Source organism: Anser anser (genome assembly GCF_964211835.1).
Source record: "Anser anser genome assembly, chromosome: 1".
In the NCBI taxonomy this organism is placed as follows: Eukaryota; Metazoa; Chordata; class Aves; order Anseriformes; family Anatidae; genus Anser; species Anser anser.
This window is the reverse complement of record NC_139720.1, coordinates 113,555,914-113,580,545: the sequence shown is the minus strand read 5'-3', so window position 1 is coordinate 113,580,545 and position 24,632 is coordinate 113,555,914. Positions and strand designations below refer to the sequence as shown.

Below are 24,632 nucleotides of genomic sequence, written 5' to 3'. Positions count from 1 at the left end.
TGAAAGATCCTCCTAGTTGTGGGGAGGAAACTGAGACGGGCATTTCCCTTCTGACAAATGAACTGGATTTGGAGCAAATGCACTGAAAAGTGACTGGCACAGGTAAGGTATGAGAGACTGAGAACCCCTTCCTCTGTCCTTGTTGATAAAGAAGACTCCCACAATTTAGTGTTGTTGGATCAGTTGAGCTTTTTTTATGAAGCTTGTATGATCTAAAAAGAGAAAATTAGTAAATATCTAAAATACCATACACTGGTGTGTCTTGCTCAACTGTGGGGAAAGTATGAATATTATTCAGGTTCTTTTGACTGTGATTTAGATTCAAACAGGATGATTGGGTTGATTTGAGCTTTGAAGTCTCTAGACACATTGGATATTTATTATTGTAAATCTAGGTGGTTATTTGGACAAGGTTTAAGAAGTCAAGATTTTCAAAAACAAACATGAGCAAATAACTGGTAGTACAAGTTTTTTAACATCAATGTAAGCATGTAATTGAGGATATGTGCTTTTACTTTCAGGATACTTGCAGGATATGGGAGTAATTAAAAAACATTTTAATGAAAATAAAACTGTGTTATTGATAGCCAAAATTAATGTTGAATAAATATACATATATTAGGCATGCATACCATTTTAAAAGTCTACAGCCAATGAATGATTGCAGTATCATGTTCTGAATAGGCTTCTATCCAGGAAGAATAAATCTAAGTCTTCTGAACTACCATCAGTGACACCAATACCATGTGTTTAAACTGCCAACTACATCTGTCTATATGCAGCTGCTATATAGGTGCACTGAAAATCTATTCCGAGGAATATTAAACAAGCCAGTGGTTTGCATTAGTGTTCAGGAAGTAAAGTCACCCACAAGCTGCATGTTCAGTCCTTCTCTGAACATTTTCCATGTAGTTATAATGAAGTTCTGTGTAGGGGTTTTTCTTTTCTTTTCTTTTTTTTATTTTTTTTCCATGCTGGTTAGATAACTTCTGTTCCCTTGAGAAGTGAGGATTTCAGTATGCAGATACGTGTAACAAAAATAGCCCTTTTGAGATGCTTTGGGCCTCTCTTTCTACCACTAGATGGTAGTGTATGTTGTTTAAAACACCTGAACAGCACTGTTCAAGTGTATATTTAGTGATTTGTTCCAGGAACTTTTTTTTTTTTTTCCTGTGTGTGAAGAAATCTCTACCATTAATCACTGTCACTCACATTAAATATGTGCTCCATTCTCAGGGTTGAGCATTGTGGTTAAGATCTCATTTCTCTTGGCTTACCAGCTCTTTTAGTCAAAAGCATATATTGCATTCTCTTCACACATAACAGAAAGAGGGGAGGAATCCGTCATTAAACATTAAGATTAGGAAGATTCAGGTTTAATTTTTCTTCTGAAGTCCACAACTGAATTAATGCCAGGGCAGTGGTGGTGGTCACTTCATATTTGTGTTTGCTGTATTTCTAGAATGCCAGCAATGCTTGCTTTCTCTGAATTGTCTGCCTGAACTTTTCAGCTCTTTGGGCAGATAGGTCCTCGGACTGCAGCGCTTGGAACAATGTGATAGTGATCTCGGTTGAGCTTCAGGTGTTCTTATGATACAAATATAATTAATGACTTATTTTCATCCACAAATTGACACCTGGTTGCAATTACCAGCTGGGGGTGGCTTATGCCATTAGACCAGTAGTGGCCAGATTATTATTTTTGAATGGCTTTCATAACAGTAACATGGCAGACTACAGTCACGGGAATTTGTTGCTGGCAGGTTTTGCTTCTCATGCGAGAGCTTTTAAATACTCGTAACAGAAGATTTTTGTTCAGGTTCCTCAGGCGAGGTTTCTGTAGAGGGCTAGGACTCTTGAAACAGAGAGTACAGATACTTGCTCCTTTGAGAAGCTATCACCACTCACATCAGGAAGCAAATCTGAGAGCATAGAATAAGATTTAAAATATTAGCTTATCTAGAGATTGAAATGTTAGCTCTAAAAAGTTTCAGCAAGTTCATATACCTGACCTTTTTTATAAGATACCATTTGTTTGAATTTTTGTGAAAAATGGTGTGAAAATATACAGACTTACATCACTTAGAGCAATCAGTCACAAAAATACGCTGTATGTAAGATGTGTCTCTCTCTGAGAAAGGCTTGAATGGATTACAACAGACAGATTATAATGTCTGAAAAAAATTGTAGGAGGGAAGGAGAAGGCAAATGATTATCTCTGCCTGGCATTTTTTGCCTTGTTGTATCCTGCAAGATCTCATTAAAATTGACTGAGACCAGTATTTTGTCATTTTAAAGTCTTTGATCTGTTGGGAAAAAAAAAGGTCAGCAATGCTAACTAAAGATAACAGTGGTTATCTCAAGTAGTGAGGTTGTTGTCTCTGCTGTAAACTTTGCACAATGCAAATCAGTAGATAGCCCGTAATTTTCAACCCTCAAAATTGTTTCTTCGGATGTTCTCTACACCACCAAAATATTGCTGTATTTTGGAAGAAAAGATCAGTAAAAGTATGTTACTTTGAACATCATTAAAAATATTTGCCATACCATATTTTAAATCATTTATTAATGTTGCTCAACAAGTGACCCATTGTAGCCTGCATTAATATGTTTATAGCCTGGTTACAAAATCCAGTCCTGTGTGTGGCACAGTAATTTTTTTTACAAGTGCACGCTAACATATGTTATGTACAAAAATATAGTTAAAATTGCAATCTAGAATACTAGACATTCTGAATTGAAACATTTTTTTCCTGAGCCTCTGGATAGATGACACCTGATGACAAGATCACTACGTGTGATGACACTGCTTTCTAAGTCCTGGGAGTCTGAGCTGTAATGTAAATGACAGTTGCCTCCTCACTCATGTCTACGAGAAGTTTCTTGGAAATTGAAAATGAGAATAGGATTAGCCCCTCAGCTTGCTAAAAGTGGTGTTCTTGTGGTAGCCCTCTTTTGGTCTTAGTGAGAAAACAGGTTTTGGAGGGATTGCACTTTCCACTTTCAGACCTGTTTTCTTACACACCCCCATGGAAGTCGAATATTGGGTTAGAATTTTGCCTGCTATCATCCAACATCTTTTCACTCCTTACTACCTTTAACTATTCTGCACTACACTTCTACTAGGATAGGATGTTTGAGGTCGATATGTGAATATCACGGTAACTTTCTAAAAAGAAAGAAAAAACTGTCATCTGAAGTTCACTTTTAGGTCTTATACATGTATATAGCAACATACTTTGGGGTATGTAAGAAAAGTGTTTGTCTAGGTCAGTTACGTTGGACTAAGCAGCTCAGCACATCAGGTAAGCTTTTGGCATCTGCAGTGTCTGACACGAGCAGCTCCTTGAGCTTAGCTAAGAAAGGTGCAGCTGTCCCTTACAGACTTTTGTCACTAGGGAAAAAAGAAAGGCTTTAAGAATACGCCTCCTTCAGGTCCAAGGTAAGGAGGAAACGACACGACACCACACAACTCTCCCAATAGCGCTACAAGTGTTTTTTTTTTTTTTTCCCCTCGGCTCTGGAACACAATGAAACCCTTTGCAGGACATCAAGCGCTGCTCAGGTAGCTCTGGGGACAAGCAAGAGAAACACGAGGCACTCGGTGGTGGCTGACCGACACCCCTTTTTATTCACATTTAACGCCCCTCAGGGCGGCGCTGCCCTCACTCAAGATGGCGGCGAGCAGCGCCGCGCTCCCGCGGGCCACCTGTTGCGGCGGCGCCCGGCGCCTATAGGCTTGCGCGCGGGGGGGGCAGGAAGGCGACGGTTAAACGGCCGCCGGGGGGGGGACCAACGGCCGCCGCCTCAGCCGGGCTCCGCCCCGCGGGGGCTCCGCTCACCGCCGGCCATGGAGAGCGGCGGCGGCGGGAGGGGCCCGGCGGAGCCGTCGCCCCGGGAAGAAGACGAAGAGGAGGAGGAGGAAGAGGAGGCGCTGCCGGCCGAGGCGGCCTGGAGCTTGGTGGACGGCGCGATGGAGGCGGAGGCGCTGGCGGACCTGCCCACCGCCACCATCGCCTGCAACCTCGACCCGCGCGTCTTCCAGGAGGGGCCGTGCCGGGTGAGGGCCGCGCCGCCGCCGCCTCGGGGCGGGGGGGGGGGAGCGGGGAGGGAGGGTTCGTGAAGGCAGCCCGAGGCGCCTGGTGGGGCGACAGGCAGCCTCTGAGGCGTGGGGCTGCCCTGCGAGCAGGCAAAGGGAGCTGCTGGGCATCGCGAGTGGGTCTGCAGCGCCCGGCTTTGTTTAAAAAGCCAGCAGAGAGGGCTGCACGCCGCTCTGCCAGAGCAGGGCAGGGTAACAGCAGGTGTCAGAAGGCTGTTGTAAGCTGCCTGACAGATCCAGGTCTAATAAATAGATATAAACGCTTCAGGATTGCTTCTCACCTCGTCCGTGGCTTTCCTGATGGAAGTTGGATTCAAGTCGAGCTTACCTCCTCTTACCTGTCACACCACTGACCAGAATTAAAGAATCAGTGAAGCCAGCATTTCTCTTTATTTTTACACCCCTTTTTTCCATCAAGCTCTTATTTTCTGGTGCCCTTGATACTGAAGGAGATGTTCATTTCTTAAAAAAGATCAAAATGAAACCGACTTGAAAAATAAGGCAACAAATGTACTGGTTTAAAATCCTATTACAACAATTGGCTGTCTCTGTGAAAAACAGAGTAGATATAGCAGAGGTCCAACAGCTCAAGGCTACTAACAGTTGCAATGCATTAAAAATGAACTGGAGGTTGGAGTACAATGTAGCTGCATCATCTCTATTACTTTCTAAAGTTATTATCGAAAACTTTTAACAGCAGCGTAATCCTGTATCACTCAGGGCACCTGCTGCTAGGAAGGGAATGGCACGTTCACAGGGATTTATCCTCTTTAATTCAAGTTCACTCCAAATGTGCTTAAGAAAATATAATGACTTCTAGTATCTTCAGTTGCTGGTGGTAATAGTACTTTTCTTAGGTGAATTCTATAACCTTAAAGGGTGTATTTTGAAAACACAGATATGACAACGTAAATGCATAATTACATGAAGGATCAGGACGTGTCTAAACACTTAAACCATTTTTCCATCTTTCTGTTTTAATTCCAAAGACTCTGTCTCCAGACGCTAAGCTTAGATCAGAGCAAAGTCTTATGCATCACTGAAATGGCAGTCTTTTTTTTTTCTCCTTATTCTTTCTACTTATTTTTTCTTGCCAAGAGTCACAGCAGGTAGGAATGCAGATTAATCTCAAATTTATTTCCTATTGTTTTAATTAATCATCTTGGTGTAAACTGTCTCGCCTTAAACAGGGATGACAATATGCACAGTTACTGCAGCATAGCTGTTGTTCTTAATTCTTCTCCGCCTTAGGAATTTAATTTTATTTTAAACCTCAATAAATATAGTGTTTGTGTCCAGCAGGGAAGAGAAATCTTTCTTGAAGTTTTATAAAGAATGTTGAGGTACTTAGTAGGTGTATGCAGACTTCTAATAGATTAAAGAACAGTTCTTACTTTAGCTAACTGAATCTCTGCCACTAAAGTGATTTACTGAAGAGGTGGGGTGAGGCACTTACTGCTCTCAGAGATCCCGGTCTGGTTGGATTGGTGAAAGGCAGGTTCATCGTGCTGCTGTTAGTTAATATGAAAAGAGTAAGGTTGTATTAAAATGCACCTTCTGTGCATGCATTCAGTTTTACATTAGGAGTTACTAATTCTGGTACCCAAGAAAATGAAGGTGGTTTTGGTCTAGAGTGATGACTTAGCGTCTGGAATAGATTATAAGATGATAACTTTACTATACTTAAGGAGCTACTTTTAAGAAAACTCAGTTTATGGAAGAGTCAAATTTGCTCTTACAGGATTTGCAAACAATTGCATTAAATTTCTTCTGTCATAAAGGAATGAATAAACATATTGCAAAATATAGCATCGCTAGAGATAGCATTTTTATAAATATTCTGTTACCTTTGTTGAATTCCATGTGTTTTTGAGAGTTCTGGAAAAGGTAGGAAATAGTGTGAATGTAACAGTCTTAAAATACCTCTTCTGCAGAGTTGGATTTTCTCTTGTCTTTGGTAGGCCCCTTTAGTAATCCTGGATTGCCCTATTTGAGGAGGGTTGATCCAATCAAAGGTGAGATGGGAAACGGCTGGCAACAACTATTTCCATTTTGCCCTCCCCAGTCAGTGATTTCTGCTTGTGTCAAACTCCTTCCTCCTCAGCTAGGGGTGAGGTAGGGCAGTGGCTACAGCATTTCCTTAGATTACCATTGCCACCAAACTGCTTGGGCAGAGATGTTTTTAGAAGTGAGAATGCGCAGAGCAGGTTCCCTAAAATCAGTGATTTGCTCTCAGAATGCATCACTGGGCCAGGGGTGTTTTATTTGTTTTTGTGGGTTTTGTTTTCTTTTGTTTTGCTGTTCATGCCATGTTGAATTTTCACAGTTTCTCTGGACAGAAAAATATTGAAGTAAGCACTCAACAGTGAAATCCTTTTTTTTTTTAATGATAAGAGTGGCACAACAAAACTGAAAGTACAGAATTTTAAGTCTTGGAAATGTTGGTTGTCTTTGCTCTTTCTTTTTTTGCAGTTGAAATCTGATTTTGTTTTTTTGGATAGGTTTTGACATAAATTTCTTTAAAAATACACCATCTTCTCAGGTAAGGTAATAGCACTAGTAAGTGATAGTTTCTTCTCTCCTGTATTCACATAGGAAAGAATCTGACTTTTTGGAAAGCCATCCATGAGGTATTTAAGCATCACTTCCAAAATCTTCCCTAGAATGTCGAAATACATACTCTCAAGCTTTTTCTAACTCCCAGTTGGAGAAATTCCTGCAGACTCTGTATCTCCTTACCTTTGCTTTCACAGATGTGTGTGGTAAATGATCTCAAGTAAAAACACTTTATCTGATCTTCAGGTTGGCTAATTACCTTGGAAAAAATTCTATTCTGACTTCCTGAAATGTCTTCTACTCCTTCCCCTGGCTTTTCAGTAGTTTTAATGTTGACTTTATGCTTGAGAAATTGTGGTTTTTTTTCTTAAAGCAATATTTATTCGTGCAATCTGCAGATGAGTTTGATCTGCCGTAACTGTACTATTACTGATTTTAAAATGAGCCTGTGTACTCATTTAAAAGCGTCAGTAGCTAATTACCAGAGCCAGCAATTGTTTTTTTGCCTATTTCCGTCTTCCTCAGCCGGTATGCATTTTTTCTTTTTCTTTTTTTTTTTTGTGTCAGTGGAGGACACTTGAATGTTTTAATAGAACTTCCACTGAGAAATAGCAAGTGCAGAAGGTAATAGCTTGCTTGTGTCTTGTAATCCTGGAGGGATGTGGCATACTTCACTGATGATTTTAAACTTCAGAGCACGGCCACTGGGGGGCTAAATAACTTCATTTATGCCCCAGTAGTCTCTTGCTAAGTAGGTTACCTGGGTCTGCTCTGTCAGGTTTCCATTTCAGCTTAATTGTAGACAAGTATCACTCATTTAATTTGAGGGGATTAAAAGAGGAACATAAAGTTTCTAGAAAGAACTCAGCTTTGGGCTACTGAGGAACTAGTTTTGGTGGGTTGTGGTGTGGCATTTTCTAATGGGGGCAGGGACAGATTTTGGATACAGCTGTTTTCCTTAGAGTGGGTTGAATTCCTTTCATTACTTTAAGGTTCCTATAATTGCCTTAGTCTACTAAATCTCGCAAGTTACTGCAAAGTAATGAATGTAGCAGGTTTCCCTTAATTAATGGAAAACCCACACTCGTAGATAACAGGCTGTTAAATCGCAATAATAGTTTTTCTCCAGAGCTTGCTAGAGAAAACTTCCCTGAAAGCTGAATTTTTAAAGGAACTTAGCTTGACGGCTTTCCAGTGCATTAGTAGGAGGGAGCCGGTCTCCTCCTACCCTAGGAGAGAACATCTGCGTCCTCATGTAACCTCCAGTGGCAAGCACGGGTAGAACTGGCTGTGAAACAGCGCCTGATTATTTTAAATAAATCATAGTTGTGCTTGAAGATAAGGCCTGAAAAGGTCAGAATTCTCTGCAGCAGTATAACCGAGAGCAAAAGCAGTAATGGCAGATATATTGCATCTCGTTAATGATTATCATAGCCTTGAAAGTCTAGTCTTCCTTTAGCTTTGTATAGGTTTAATATGGAAAAACTTGTTTGTGAATTGATCTGAAAATAAACTCATTGTTAAATGAGCCATGCCTCTGGAAACTTTTAATTGACTTTCAGCCTACTGAAATAATCATGAGATGTTGAATGTATTTTGTATTAAATACTTAAAGAATTACTTCTGCTTTACAGGAAGTTGGTCAAATTTCTCAGGAGTATTCACAAAACCTTCCTTACAGAATAGTGCTTGGGTTTTCTGGTAATCTCTTCCTGTCTCAGTCGCATGCCTCATTAATCCTTTTACTTAAAGTTTGTTAATCCTCTTAGGTCACATTTAAAAAAAAAAAAAAAAGCTTATATTTTTGTGGCTACAGCACTGGTTTTGGTGAAATGTTCCCTTAATGGGAACTGTCTGAAATTCGTACTTTTCTGTGCATGTTTTTGAAGGCTTTCATTCTTTATGTGCTGGTGCTTTTCCTCAAATCATTTTTGTGACAATGTTCATAATTCTATTTCGTTGCTTTCCAGGAAAAGCCGAGGGTTAAGATTGTTGTTCAAAATCCTATCCCAATGATCTGTTTTTACATTGAACAGTAAAATGGCTAAGGATGATTCAAAAAAAAATAATCTTCTGGTATGAAAGTTCTTGCAGTAGAATTAAATTTTCAGAATTATTTAGGTGTTGTACTTTCAGATGATACAGGTTTATTCTGCAGCTATTAACAGGTTAAGGCAGACTTTTGAGTGACTTGAAGTCTGGAGACCGTATAACTGTAGTGCTATGGCTGACGTAATAATTTCTGATGTTACAGTGGAGCATAATACCATGCTAATGCAGTTTTATGGCTTCTGGAATGCATCCAGTCTGCTAAGTGCATAGGCAGAACTTGTTCATGTCTTGGCATCTGAGGACAAACGTGAACTCCTGAGGGTCGTTGGGATATCTCACCTCCACAGCTCCTGAGGGTCTTTGGAAAAACTTTGTCTAAAAAGCTGGCATACTCTTATGAATAATATGAACATTTTATACTAAATATATGGTCTGTATGGAAACTTCAGCAATAGTCATGAAGAGGTGGAATATTCAGTGTGTCTGTTTCGTTTAAGGATGACGTCTTCGGTCTTCCCACTTGAGTAGCTTTTTCTGGCCTGTGAGCCCAGAGAAGGCTTTCTAGTTGCTCTTCCCAGTGCCCACGTGGGATGCTGCTTTCTTTGTCATCACAAAAATGATTTGAATAAATCACCTTTTGAGCTGAGTACTCTTATCTTCAGCTGGTGTAGAAGGGTCTGAAGAGACTATACAGCACAACGAAGTTTGTTAAGCAGTGCTTGACTGCTTTTTTCATAGACTTGGACTTTGAGGCATTGAACAGCAATTTGAGTGGCTTCCTTCCATACTTATCTTTCTTGTGAAAGTACAGGTAGTGCCATGGAACAGCAGAAAGGGTGATTTCACAGGGGGAGGGAGAATTATTTTCACTTCTATAGATTTTTGTCCTCAGGGCATCTCAGAATGCATCATACATGAATACAAGTCGAAGCTTTAACATAGTGAGCTACTAACAAGAGAGCCCTCGTGCTGCAGCTTTCTGTGTCATGGTCTTGAGAGGAGGGATTCGGGAGCAGTCTCAGTTCTATAGCACACTGGGAACATTCTGTAGATCTCCTAGGTCACATGGAAAGCATAAAATACTTATTTCTACATCCAAAGTCCTAGTGCTAGTTAAGTCCTTAAAGTACAGAGATCATCCCATTCCTCGAGCAAACAGTGCAAATCCTTTTATATGTAGAAATAAAAGGGAAGTATGTCACTTATATAATATGTTAGGGAAAGTCATACATACAGGGTGAAAATAAGGGTAAGCAACATTCAGATTTAGCATATTTGGCTATAAATGGAAACAGTTTCAGTAATGCTGCCTGAGATATGGCTGTTAAGTGGCTTAAAAATACTTTCGCAAAGTAAAAATAAATATCGTAAAATGGTCATTAATAGCATAGGTGTTGTAGATATTAAAGAAAAAAATATTCCTGTATGATCTAATACTCTAATCATTAACCCCAAGTCATTAAAAAAGACTATGCAAAATTTGTGATACAAGTTTAAAAGCTTTAATTTCCCTGGAGAATCTCATGGAAATTTGGAAGAGCTCTGTCTGGTTTAAATCACCATGCTCTGGTCACCCCAACAAGTCCAGTGTACATTAAAATGCTGTGGAGTACATTTCCTTATGTTCTTTGTTATCTGTGTCTTTCAGGAACAAATTAAGGTCTGTTCTTCAGAAATACCAGCACAGATATGCCCATGTAAAAATAACTACAGAATTTAGATGTGATACAAACTTGAAACTCATTACAAAAACCTCTCGACATTATAATATTTGCTGGTGTAAGCACTAATGCTTATGTTAATTGGTAATGACTAAACTGTCCTAAGCAAAATAGGTTTAAAACGGTAATAAAAGATGGTCTTTTTGACCGCAGTCGTAGAGAAAGCTTAGGTCTCCAGCAGTTTGTCACTGAAAATGGTTGTTCAATTGGTCACGTTTTGATTAAAAATGTTTGTAAATGTAAATTTTTGTCTAATATTGGTCTTTTAGGGTCATAAGTTAGTATCAGAATTGAAAACGAAAAAATGAGTAAAATGTTTGAAAACAGGTACACTGTTAAATTCATATATAGCACATAATAGAAATAATGTATTTTTTATTATAGTGAAAAAATATTGTAGATCCTTGTGTGTACGTTGTTTTTGTATTTTTAAAATAGTGTTCTAACAAACAGCTGGGATGCTAGGTAGCTTTAGTTGGGATTGGTTTGGTTTTTAACTCTTGCTCTAAGCACTACCAGGTATAAAGAGTGTTACCATACTTTAAGCTTTACATGGAGATGCTTCTCAAGTTAGTGAGGGGGAAAAAAGATTTCTTTGTTGACATTGCTGCATCTTCTGATAAAAAATCTGTGAGCTGTTTGACACCAATGTGTCAAGTAAAACTGAGTGTGAAAGAACACTTTTTGAAGCCTGTTAATGTTTTCTGTGGATTACTTTATAAAAATATAAAAGTCCTGTTTTTCAGTGAGACTTCAAATTGATGAAACGCAAGTTTGAAAACCATGATGTGGAGATTCAGGGTTGCTGTGTTTGTTTTTTTTTCCCCCCTCAAGACTTGATGCAGCTGATGGTAGTAGTACCTCAGAGATGGACCCAGCTGAGACTCTTGTCAGTAGCGCAAGGACTTCGCTTTGTCTGTGGCAGAAGCTTTCTACACACCTCTGGCCTGAAGCAACTAGGAATGGCTTTATAATTAGTTACAGGTTTTTCCGTTCAGATAGCCAGAATGTGCCCCCACCTCCCAATGGAAACTGTATTTTTTTTTTTAAGTCTGAAGAGATCATTCATGCAGTATTAGTTATTGTAACTTGGTATTCATGAAGGATTTGCAGGCTTCTTTAAAAAAAAGACGTGGGCTACATCAAATTCTACAACCGGAGTTTGAAGGGTAAAGGCTTCTTGTTTCCATGAGAGAGGGGAGGTGTGGGAGTGAGCCACCCTGTGGAATATTTCCAGCATAGAACATATGCTGGAAATACATTAGTGAAGCTGAAATATCCAGCTGTCTTCGGTGAACCTGAAGTTGGGAATGAGGTCTCAAATACAACTTTGTGTGTGTGTAATGCATAATTAAACCAGGGATCTCATTACCCTAGAATGTTAGGGAAGCCAGAAGCCTAATATTAAGAAAGGGGTGGGACAGATTCATGGGTGCCATTGAGCACTGTGATCAGGGTATATACCTTGATCCCCAAAGTTTGTGACTTGCTGTTGCAATAATTAAGTGGGAGAAGTTTATATTTACCTGCCTTTATATCTTCTTTCTCTTCCTGCAAGCATTTGTTACTGCCAGAGATAACTAGGAGGGCTTTCTTCTTACTTCATTAACTACATAAGTTACTTATTACTGGTACCACTCATAAAAGCAGAGCTATCGATACTTAGTGTGTGCACTGGATTTCATTTAAAAAAAAAAAAGTATCCGTGTTATCTAAGATAAACTTCACTTTGTTGTAGATTTTCAGATAGTTCAGAAGCTAATAATTGGATCGGACACAGGTAACTGAATTGTTTTTCCTTTTTTGAGGTTTTCTTTTCTGGAGTTATTTTGATGTTGGCAAACTTCCTGGAAGGAAAACATACTCCTAGCTACCGAGCTGAGTACATTGCAAACCTCATGAGTTGGATTTCAGTTGCTTGTTGTTCCTGAAGTACAAAAGATATTACAGAAGTACAAAAGCCACGAGAAACAGTGAGGCAATGTATCGTTCTGATGAAGCTGTGGTTTTAGGAGGAGTAAATGTGACCAAACTGCCCTATTAAGAGAATGAAGTCAGAGAGAGTTAAAAGTACTGTGATTACTTTTTCCTATCTGTATTCAGCATGGCTGAAGGGTGTTTGACTGGATAAACTTGAGTCATTTGGCAGAAGACTGGCAAGGAGAAAAATAAGGTGCTTTTGGCACTTCTATCTTGAAAGCTACATTGTAGTTGCCCTATTGAGAAGCTGCAGAGAGCTCTCTTGAGGTATACATAGAAACTGTCATAAAACCTTAATGCTGTAATGGGTGTGTGTCCTGTATTTCAGCTGCAAATAGCTGTGCTGGATTGTATGTTAGCTTTGTGCGGAGATAATGGCGAGATAAGTATTGTTTGGTCACTGGATTTATTTGTGTGTATGCATCACATACTTAATGATGATGACCTTGGTATCCTTAGAACAGAGTCAGACTTTGACAAGAAATAGTTCTTTAGATGCTGTATAGGTGAGTAAAAGAATCACTTTGCTATTTCATCAATGAAAGAAAATATTCTGGAAGCTTCTGGGAAGGTTTGGGCTTGGTTTCAAAACAAGGGACTGTCTGAATGCGAAGTACTTCTAAAGATTGGGCTGCTTTCCAAACAAATACTGGCTGAAAGGCATGGAAAATTGTTCTTTTTTCTTTCATAGAGGTGCTGTTTCCGTTCTCTGTGGAGATAGGAAGCTAATGTAACAGAGCTGGTGAAGTGCCAGTAGACTCAAGTTGTATTGTTATAAGAAATTGGTTTTTTCCTGTTTCTGATTTTGTAGGTGAAGAAGCCATTCATAATCCATATGGTTAAATAAAAGACATCATCTGTGAGATAACTATCAAAGCCCCATCGCTGGAGGTGCTCAAGGCCAGGCTGGATGGGGCTTTGGGCAGCCTGCTCTGGTGGGAGGTGTCCCTGCCCATGGCAGGGGGTTGGAACCGCATGGTCTTTAAGGTGCCTTCCAACCCAAACCGTTCTGTGAAAATAAGAAAGGGAAGGCAACCCAGCAAATGTAGGTGTTGTTACGAAGTGTATTAAGAACAACTCCCATCTGTGAGAGAAGTTTGATAACTTGTTTGGGACTGGGGGCTTTGCAGCAGCAAGTTGCCTGTTACTGCAGAAAGTTGAGGCTTCTAGTTGTCTAAAGTGGGATTATGTATGCAGTAGACTGGTTTGCCCAGTTTGGGGAGCAGGGTGAAATTAAATATGTGCAAAGAAAGAAAAGATGAGGTAAGAATTAGAATCTGTACGTCCTGCAGATTGTGATCTTATTTAGTAAGAGAAGTAAGTTTTCTCGCATCAAGCGGGACGTACATACTTGAAGGATGTGCACAAAGCTTGTGTGCATGGCTTGTGTATGCTTGAAGGAATCAATGGGAACCCACTAGTGGTATTTGTCCAACTTCTGATGTATGTGGCTGCTTCTTTGCAGAATAGTTTTTTAAACAATTTCCTGTAGTTAGACTTCTTGGCACTTTGGCTGTATCACTTCAAGCTGATAGCAAAGATCTGTTGGCTAATGGAAATAGTGATTAAGGGCTTGAATTTTCCTGAGGCTCCAGGGTGATAGTGAAACAGCTGCTGTTGCAGGCAGTGGAAAGTATGAATAACTCTTGCCTGGGGTTGTATAACCAAAAGAATAATCGGATCAGAGACTAGGTTAAATCATTGTGACTTCTGACTGTTAAAAATGCTGTTAGCCCATGTGTTCACGCCTCACTACAACATATAATTTAACAACACTAAACAGAGCCCACCTATTAGGCATGAATAGATAGTCTTTGCATCAGGAGTCAGATACTTTCCACTTGAGAAACCGAGTGTGGGAGAAGGTCATCTGCCTGAGAGGTGTGTAATAACTTCAAACAAATTTTGAGTTTCTTTGGTATATGTCAAGCAAGTTTTAAAAGTGATATTAGTAACCTAGCCGACAGCAGATTAAGTGCATTAATTCTTGACAGGAGATGTTTGGGGGAGAAATTGTTCCCTAATTAACTACTTGAGATGCAGCTATGTCTCTTGTTTCTTCCTTGGGAAGCTGCCAAAATAAAAACTGTGTTCTTATCAATACTAGAGTACAACGATGAAGTTTTCATCTCCCCTGCTGAGAAAAAGTGAAAGCTACATCCTTATAAAGCTACAGGGGAAGCAGTCTTCTGAAATGCATGAACTGTATTTGTTTTTAGCAATGTTATTTGAAGCAGAAGTTTATAAACAAATGCTGTGGCCTTGAATATTCAGGAAGTTAAAATGGTTTCAGGAGTTATTTTCCGATAAGTCTTTTCCCCCTTCATCTAAAACAGGTGTGTGTTTCACATAAAAACAGAAGTGCATCCTAAAAGCTCTATTGTTAGGCACTGCAACAGCTTTAAGTGGCAGTGTTTTTGTTTTTTTTAACAGTAGTGTTTCAATAGCAAAATTACCATGAGGCATCAAAGGTTAGGTCAGATGGTCATAGGTATTTCGCATGTTCTTATTGCCAAGATATTTCCATAAACAGTTGAAGTAATCCAGCCCTTGTGTTCCTATCATATGTCTGCTGCACAGAAAGGGTTAGTTACATAGATTGTCTTCAAAGTTTGTGAAGCTTCCTATTTGGCTGGTAAAAAGCTGTAATCGATATTCAGTATGTTCAGAAATATAGGTTATATAATTTATCACACTATGTAGCATGTCACTAACCTAACATATCTGAGAAAATCACAGAATATTAGACACTAAGCTTACAAAAATGCATTTGATTGAAGATAAAATCCAGCCTCTTTTGTGGCTCGTTCTGTTATCTTTATCAGAATATTTGAAAAATGCTTTTGAATCTTCTGGGTACACTTATTGTGTTCTTAGAAATACAATCGCTAATTGCAATTGTATTGTTCTTCTGCTACCCACCCAGAACATTCTTTAAAAATATTTTGAAACCATCTTCCATTCTTCCTTCCCTGACTCCAGTGGAAAATTTCATTCTTCAAAGTTCACAAAATAGCAGCCTGCTTCTCAACAGCTCTGTGGTTTTCTAAAGACTCCTGAGTATAACCTTTTTCCCCTGACTTTTATTTTTCCCTTGTTCACAGGGAACATAGTAAAAGAGTGGGCAGATGAGTGCTGTAGAATACATAACTTGTACTCGGCTTTGAGAATATCTTTCATCTTGAAGTTAAACAAATACTGTTGTCTTTCTGTTAAGAAGGTCCTTAAAGCCCCAGAATCCATGCTGCTTTCATATGGTTTAGTCCTCTTCTTCCCCCTACCTTCCTCTTCCTTCAGGGAGTAGTTTTGGCATGAAAGCTGCATTTTTTTTAATGTTAATGAAACTTCTATGATTAACTATCTATTCAATTTAATCAAGATTATGGTCATATCTTCAGTCAGTATTACAGAGCTCACCTGCCTGCCATAACTGGGGGGGTAGGAGGTGGAGGGGAGATAACTTGGGGAAAAAAGATTTTTTGGGACAAAACCTATTTTTACTTGTTGGAAGTGACAGCTAAAGATGGAAAGAAAAGTGACTAAAATAACATTCTACACACTTTTAAAAAAAAAAAATCTTAAATCCAAGGTAATATCTAGATTTAGTTTCACCTGTTAACAATATTTTTTTTAAAGCATAAGTTGTTACTTAGGTAAAATCTGGCACATGAAAGTGACTGAATTATAAATATAAGGTGTGTTAAGTGTGTCAGAATAACTGACAGCATGCAGCAATGAATACTTGTATAAGCAGAAATGCTCCAAATGACAGCTAACTTCAATTTGCTACCTGAAAACGATCTTTTTTACATCTATAATAATCCTCTGACCCCTTAAATGATGCAGTCCTGAAGATGCATTAAAGGCCTGAAAGATATATATTTATATTCCCTAATCAAAAGGGACGGAGCACTATAAAGTTCTGTGTAAGATTCTTAAGTACTAATGAGAGTCCATTTGTCCTTTCCATAGCATGCAAAAGTTTAGGTATAACATCATGCCATATTAGTTTTGAAGCATTTATCTCTGAAAATGTTCTGAACTAGCTTTTTATTTAAAAAGTGGACTTCAGGTAAGTTAGGAATATTTTAGGGACCATCAGATTATAGATTCCTGCAGACAAAGTTGGTGTGGAAGTAAATGGGAATAGTGAATAGTCAAACCCCGCTGTAACTTGCAATGCGGAGACTATGAAGAGCCTCAGATGACATGGCAGGGACCTGAATTGATGCTGTTGAGTGTCCTTTGGTCTCGGAAGCTGATGACAACACTAGTATCTGTTTTGGTGGCGGGGAGTTCTTTCCCACAGTTAATTGGTTGTCGAAGTTATTTGTAGTAGATTTAGTCTCTTAATTGCCATGCTAAGTAAAGAAGCAAAAAATTTATGATGCTTTAAAAAGTACAATCAAACATCACTTACGCACAAATCCGAGATCACAGAAGAAACAGACTGAATGTAAGAGTTAACTTCTGATCCCTTAGTGGCTAATCATAAATTGGAAAACAGAAGTTACTTAAGTTTGTGAGTCTGCGCTGTCTTTGCTTCCATGTCTGCCTTTCACAGGGTAAGCCTAATTTAAATTCCAGAAGCTCAGTTTGAGACCTATGGTTTAACCATAATTGTTAGGAGTGTAGTTGCTCTGTCACTTAATCCTTAAATATTGCCCAAGTATTTTTACAACAAATCTATGCTTTAAAAAGGAGATAAAGGATCTCCTGAAAGCCAAGTAAAAGAAAAACAAAAAACAGCTGCAAAACTTCAGCTCACGATGTAGTACAAGCACTTAAACTCTCATCAGCTTGTGCTAACGTAGTCCCAAAGCCCAGGTTGTGTCAGGGAAGGAGCCTGGGTCCCTTTCAGGCTCCTGAGCACTGGGGCAGCTCTCAGGCAGGAGAACCTGCTCTGTGTGGCACTGAGGATTTGATAGAGCATTGAATAATAGTTTTTTGTTTTTTGTTTTTTTCTTGGAAGGTCAGCCATGTTCTTCATGAGCAGTTGGACATACCTAGTAGAAGGGAAGGCTGAGAAGTTTGTGTGATACCCCATGAGAGTCTGGGGGAAATAGTACTTGGAGCTGTAAATCTAAAACCAAAGTATGACCACTGGCAAGTAAGTGCTATAAAAGGCTTAATGTGGCAATCCAACCAAGTCATCCTAATTCTCCATTCTTGAAGTGGATAATCTTATTTTTTTAATAGATTGGATGTGAAACACCAAAGCTTACTGCTGAACAGACAGATTTGATTGCATTTATTTTATTGGAGCTTCATCTATCTCAGACAAAAGGAGTTACTGTAATTGCTACATCCTGCACTTGTTATGTGATTACAGATGAAACTGCTTGCAGTAGAGTAATCTAAAAGAATTTTCCCTGGTTTAGCAGTGTAATGTTTTGTTGTTTTTTTTTTCTCCCTCTACTATAAGGAAAAACATTAAAGATAAATCAGCTTGCAGTATAAAACTTCCCAGGATATGTAACTAGTAGTTTCTGAGCCCTAAAACAGGCAGCAGACTTTCTTATAGCTGACAATGTGATATCTCTTGTAAATTCATAAGACTGTGGTTTCTTAAGAGACCTGCTAACATTTTCCCCCCCACCACATCTTTTTTCCAAAACATATCTGTGCTCATTATTGTTTAATCCCTCCCGCTTGTTTAAAGTATCACTTTATTGTGCTGACTGTTCTGGTGAGTACTTTGCATTGCATATTGTCTAATTTGAAGATTGTGTAATTATTTTGAATTTAAATCTACAAAAACTTTGTAACATTCAGGTTGCATAATGTAGAACTGGAAATGCTTGTAGGCTTACTGTTCTTGACAGGTTTTGAATGTCAGCTGAAATTTTCCTGATTGGCTTTACAAACAATCAAGGTAGTGCTTTTCTTTAGAGGCTGTCAAAATTAAGTGACTTTGAGAAATGACCCATGCTTAAAAATAGCATTTATGAAACTGTGACTCCTAAAAGAGTATCTACTAATTGTATACAAACCGTTTTAAGGAAGGGTATAGGTATGTTAGGTGTTTTCACTCACAAATTTTGTGAAATAAAGCACTTCATCTCCAAAAAAGCTTTTTGCAGAAGTACTCCAATCAAAACAATTCATCTGGAAAAAGTGATAAGCCTTAACAGTTCACATGGGAAAAATGTCTTTATTTCTGTATTTATTGAAATGCTAAGTACACAATCCCAGTCTTTCCTTTGACTAGCACTTTATTGTTGCAGTAACTTAATGAAGTTCCTCAGAAATACCTTGGAGAGTGGCAGTAATAGCAAACAGGCTAAGAATAGCTTAGGGCAGCACCCTGAAGGGAGCTGTCTGCCTTTCTTCCTTGGCCTGATAAAAGGCTTCATGGCTGTATTTTCCATAAAAGTGTTTGGGGAACTATGAAAGCAGGTAAACAACAAATTTCAAAGCAGTATGGAAACCTGAGGAGTTACCTCCATGTTCAATATCCCACTGAAATTTCAATAGTTTAACTTTCAGAGGGAAATAAGCTTCCAGCACTATAAGATTATTCCTATTTTGATAGCGCTTTTATTTAGATGGGTGGTATCGTGTTTCTAAAACCGATAAAATGAATAAAGCTTAGAGCCTAAACACTTCTGGTAATTTCAAAGAAGGGCTTAATGGAAGGTGCAATGAAACCTGCCTGAAGCAAGTAGTGTAAAGTTCCCATAAAAATGAAATTTGTAAGTCAAACTCAAGCCAGAAGCAATGTGAGCAACGCTGTGTCAGACTGTCTGGGAAGGGAGAAACTGGGTAATCGATTGTCCTGTTGCACAGCGAAGAATGGCTGGTGAGAAGAACCAACCTGTTGCACAGACACAGCAACCCACATCTAAATGGGAAACAAGGTTACATGTCATTTCACTGTACCCAGGGCTTATCTGCATACTAAACAGAACTACAGTCCCTTAAATTTCTTAATGATCATGGGAGGAGGTGAGGGTCCTGGGAACTACTTTGAAGGCACATTTGTTTTAGTAAGTACCCTCCAGACTCAGGCTTGACCAGAGGAACCAGATCTTTGATCAGGTACTGAAGTCAGCCCCACTGGTGTGTAATGTGTTGAACTGACACCAGGAGGGATTTTAGGAACCAGTCTGGCAAGCAGTTTCAGAGAACTTGTAATTATTTTTCAGTCCCTCTATGTAAACAAATTATTTGTAGTCTTGTGACTTCCAAGAAAAGAACAAACTTGTGATTGAAGATGTGAGTATTCAGGGAGGCTCTTCCTAAATTTCCTTTAAAAAAAAACAAAAACAAAAAACAACTGTTTCCTAGGGCATCTGTGACTGGAGTTCCTGTAAATGAGATTACTTAGAAAATTGAGTGAAATACATATACAATTCTTTATAACATTTTTGAAGAAAATAAGCATATAGATTTGCATTAAAATAATTTTAATCAAACTACTGCTATCCCCCTTCCCAGTTTCTCTAGGCTGGTCTCAGAGGGTTTTGTAGAGAATGTTTTACAGAGATGCTCCTCTTAAGGGCCCGCACAAATTTACCTTCATGTGGAACATCATTTTGTCCTTAATCTTGATAGAGGTAAGTGTCTGTAATTACCATACTTCTATATGGAAGTAAGAAAAATCATTGGGGAAACTTCCATTCCTCTCATGTGTGTCTATGGATTTGGGATTCGCTTGTACGTACTCGACTCCTTGGTTTTCCCCTCCCACACATACCGTGATAGAGGGTAATGTGTCCAGCTATTTAAACACAGCAGCCCTTGCTGGGTTAATGGAGATGGCATTAGGTCTGCTGACAGCCCTGCTCTTCTTCGAGGCTTTTTTTTTTTTTTTGCAGGCACCGTTTGTATTTTCACTGGTACCGACCAGCCTCTGGCTTTTGAGGTTGCCATGAAATCAACTCTCAACCTGTTCTCAGTCTTGCCTTCATTTGTATTAAACAGTTAAATTCCTATTTATTGATGGTTTGTGTTCCACCCCCACCTCCCTATAATTTTGGTGGTGACATCTAAATAGTGATAAATCCCTATTAAGAGGAGCTTACAGATAAGGACTTGATCCTCCTTTCATTTGGGAAAGTGGCAGTGTTACGGCATTAACTTTAACTGGGAACAGAATCAGCATAAAATAGCGATGTCAGGATCAGGACAGGCGAGAGAGGATAAAATGTGCTATTAAAGGATGTACTAAGTCTGGTTACATGTATAAGTAGAAGTGCGTGTAAGTCTAGAGTAACTTGTCAGAAAAACAAGCGCATACGCCTTTCTCATGATAGCAGTCATCCTGGGCATAGGAGTGCTTGAGTTAACAAAAGTGTATTTGGTAGGATGAACTCATTAAAAAATGCTGTTTGCTTTTAAAGAGTCTTGAAAATCCACAAAATCCACAGTTAGAAGCTAGACAATGAAAATATACTACTTTACATACTGTACAGACTTTGTGAAATGTTTTCCAGGAAAGTAGAGTACAGCCATGAATCACTTACGGAAAACCCAGTGGAATGAATTAGTCAAATATTTGAGTGACCAGTCTTTGCCTTATGCTATCAGGAAATAGTGCAACTTTCCATGATTTTATACAAATCATGGGGCACAAATGAGAGAAGCTATAGTTAGAATAGCAAGCAGTTACAGTTGCTGCTCTTTGACTTTCTTACGGCATTTCTAAAAATGCTTATTTTGAACTAAACTTAGTATCAGATGAAAGGTGTGGATACTTCTGAGAAATCTTCAAATATTTACAATGCTCAGAGAATTCCTCTTCTTTCTTCTTCGAACTTTCCTCTTTACCTGTGTTTCTCCATTGGCATAATTTAAGATGGGGGGCCCACTTTTGCTCTCTTCCAAACATGTTACTTATCTTCTCTCCTTTGGCTCTCAGGCTTTCAGGATAACAGCTAAGCAAAGTCAAAGTCTGCATGGTTGAAACAACTGTGGAAATGAAGTCTTGCACATCAGTACTCAACAAGTTTGATAATGTACCCTCACCTTGGTGTTGATTACTGTTCTTAGTGCTGTTCAAAGAACTGGCTAAAATTAGCATCCTCATATTCAGTCCGTTGGCCAAAAGTTCCTCTGCTGGATGGTGGTGAATATTTCTCTTAATGTTATCACTGTAACTTTCAGCCAACTTCTACAGTCTTTCACCTATGCAAAGGCATCAAGCGTGTGAATTCTCAGTTTTTGCCCTGGCAAGCGTGATCAGAACAGTGTTAGTGATTACGGCATTACAGCACTAAAAGGGTACATCAGAAATGCCAGAAAAAAGTGCACGTGGTGAGGAAGTACAGCTTTCAAGCTTCCTTGGAGCAAATCCTACAGCAGCTTTTGTGACTGTGCTTGCTGATCCACCAGCCTGTTGGGAGCTGCTGGTGTTGGGAAGGGAGTTGCTTGGAGTTACTGACACCTTTGCACAGGTGTGAAGCTGTGAGTGTTGGCTGATTGACAAGTCTCACTCCTTGCTGCTTCCTCCAGCTTGACAAGAGCTGGTTCTGCCAAAGGTGATTGCATCCAAGCTTTTTTAGGGGGCTGCATGGGAATTGTTTGTTTGTTTTGTCAGCAGCACCTTGTGCCTGGATATATTCTTGGTTAGACCAGTTTGGTCGAGTGGAATATGTTCTGTGTCTTGTTGTTTAGTAAGTTAAAGCCGTTGTATTAACTCTTCGGTTAAAATACACCTGGAGAAATTTAATGATAAGAAAGGGCTCTGAAAATAGATGTAACTGTTAGCAGTACAAGATAGCATTGCACTAAAGACTGAAAACAATCTCCTCCCTGTCTCTATATAGGGAACCAATTTTGAAGCTACCACTGCACTTCTCCATCCATTTGGATTCTTTTTTCTCCTAAATTTTTGTATGCTTGACCAGATAGCCACTCCCAATTCTTTCCGTCCCTTTTGGCCTTCGTTCTTTCTTAAAATGCAAAGCACACGTGCTATGCTAAATGCACTTTTCAGATCGTCAGTTACTCACTGTGCATCTCAGTCTTTATATGCAGTCAGCTCATTTTTGTTTTGAGCTCTGGCAACTGAACAGAAAACAAGACTTCTTTTTTCTAAGGTAAACTTAGTGGTTTTATTTCGTTTTTATAGTGTATGGATTAAAGAAGGTCCTAAAGCTTGCAAGTTCCTCTGTACACTAGGCACGTTACACAGATTGCAGAACAAATGTCTGTCTTACTCTGCATGTGTGTTCTTGGCTGTCACCTTATACAAAGTTCTGAATCCTCCCGTCTTTGGGTGCCATGGCATACGCTGGTACTTGTTCTAGCTTGTCTGGAAGCTCACAAGAGCTGCCTGGTTGGCTTGTGCCAAGCTGAATAGCTAACAACCAAGTTTTGCATGCTTCTTCCTTGGTCTTCCAGCTCTCTCCCGTCCCTGGTATTTTCACACACATTTTTATTTAATCACAAATGCTGTCCTTTAAGCCTTCATCCTTGTGTCATACTTGATTAAAACTTACTAGGAGGCTCGAGAGAGTCTATTTATTTGACCTACTGTCTGATGACTTTGAGAAGTCTTTCTTCTTGAGAACTCTCCCTATCAGTTTAAGGGACATTTTTCTTCTGTAGATTTGTCCTTGCATGAAGGAACTCTGGAGGGGAAAAAAAAAATGCATTGTTTATTGTGTGTTTTTTTTAAACCTTGAAAGATCATTCTTTAAAGGATTAAGTAATGTCCTGAGGAGACTATCTTTGAATGGTCTCTGAATATAGGGTTATAGGCCCTTAGCAATTCTCCTAGTGAATGTAGAGTACTCCTCAGAAATTACTGCTCTTTATGATGCTGTTTGCTAATGACTATTTCCCGCTTTCCAGGTGAGAACAAGCTTTGTGGACTTTCTACGATACCTCCTAGGTGTACAGCAGCCATAAATATTCCTTGCACTGCTCTTCTGTTTCCCAAAGAGACACCAGCTACTCTAGGCTGGATGGTGTGTAGCTACCAAGTGCTGGCTGGCTTTGAGGTGCAGATGAGTGGGATGGCATTCTAGGCTGATCAGGCTTTTTGGCAGCCTTATGTGAACTGGCGATAACTGCATGTCCTGGTTGCTCAGTTCAGATTAACACCTTCATTCCATAAATATAACTTCTCAAACAAAGTAGGGGAGTTCTTTTAGATTTATCTGTAGAAGGATCTGTTCTCTCCTCAGCAGGTTTATTCATGACCACTTCAGTGGTGCTGCACAGGAGTTAAAGCATTGGAATAGCTTGTTTATATAATCCATCCATATGGACTGACAGAATGCAACGCAGATCTTATTCATTTCTCATTTTGTTTCTTATTCATTAAAAATATTTTTCTCAATGAAACAAACTTAAACAGAAGTTGTTTATCTCTTCTAGAGTACTTGCTATGTATAAGATCCTAAGATACTTTTTTTTATAAGTCCATTATTCTGTTCAGTCGTTGCAGTTTTTGCAGATTTTTAAACATTAGTTTTCAGCACATCAAAGTCACTTTTCAAAGCAGAATGATGTTTTTAATATGAATAGCAAAATAGCTACCAGTGAATATATTGTATGAAAAATGTTTTTCTTCCAGAATACTTGAATGAGGGCAAAATTGCAATCCATTTACAATGGATTGAGTAAATTCCTTGCAGGAATAGAAATAGGTTGCAAAAAGCTTTTAAATTTTGGAATATAGTTGCTACATTAAAGTTTTCTGAGTGTAGTTGGTTACTCAAGTACTCTGTTGTGGAATTTCCAAATTACGGCTTTCATGTTACCCGTCAGTGAACAGGAATTTAGTGTTTAATGATTGGAAATGGAAGTGTAAGTCATGGATTTTTCCAAGGAAGGAATAAGCACACTGTAGGTATTTATTTTTCTGATGGTTGGCTGGAAAACTGTCACACACTTGATCCGTAAATAGCCCTTCTGTGATACAGCACAGCTCTATATATTCTATTTGAACATATGTAGGCTACAGAATGTAAGCATGACAATTCACATATTTTAAGCTCCTCTTAAAAAATCTTGTAAGAGTCTATCCAGTTAAAACCACTACTTTCCTTCTTGGCAATGCTTTTGGAATCTGCGTTTAAAAAAAAAAAAACACATTAGTGGTTATACGAATTTTTATCCTTCAGTGGAGCAACTGTGGAGTGGATAGCTTCTGTGTGCAGACAAATGGCTGAATTCAGCACTTGGCCTCATAGAAACCTTGCTGACGTCTATAGGTGATGCACACTCTGTGGTCAAAACTTTGGATGCATTGGTATTATGGCTTTCTGCTG

General features: G+C 39.0%; 1 protein-coding gene and 1 long non-coding RNA gene across 2 annotated transcripts in view; one reads left to right on the top strand and one right to left on the bottom strand.

Moving 5' to 3' along the window:
- The first annotated feature begins 2,549 nt into the window (after positions 1 to 2,549).
- The window catches only part of RCAN1 (regulator of calcineurin 1), a 42,369-nt gene continuing 20,286 nt past the window's right edge, over positions 2,550 to 24,632 (top strand). The window contains exon 1 of the mRNA XM_083819973.1: positions 2,550 to 4,060. Within this exon, the coding sequence (XP_083676099.1) occupies positions 3,851 to 4,060 (210 nt within the window). The 5' untranslated portion in view covers positions 2,550 to 3,850. The remainder of the gene's footprint in view (positions 4,061 to 24,632) is intronic.
- On the bottom strand, positions 4,466 to 17,374 carry LOC310892341. The gene is made up of 3 exons (XR_014578055.1): positions 5,947 to 17,374; positions 5,556 to 5,610; positions 4,466 to 4,561 (listed from the first exon to the last, which is right to left on the bottom strand). It is a non-coding gene; the product is annotated as an uncharacterized lncRNA (long non-coding RNA).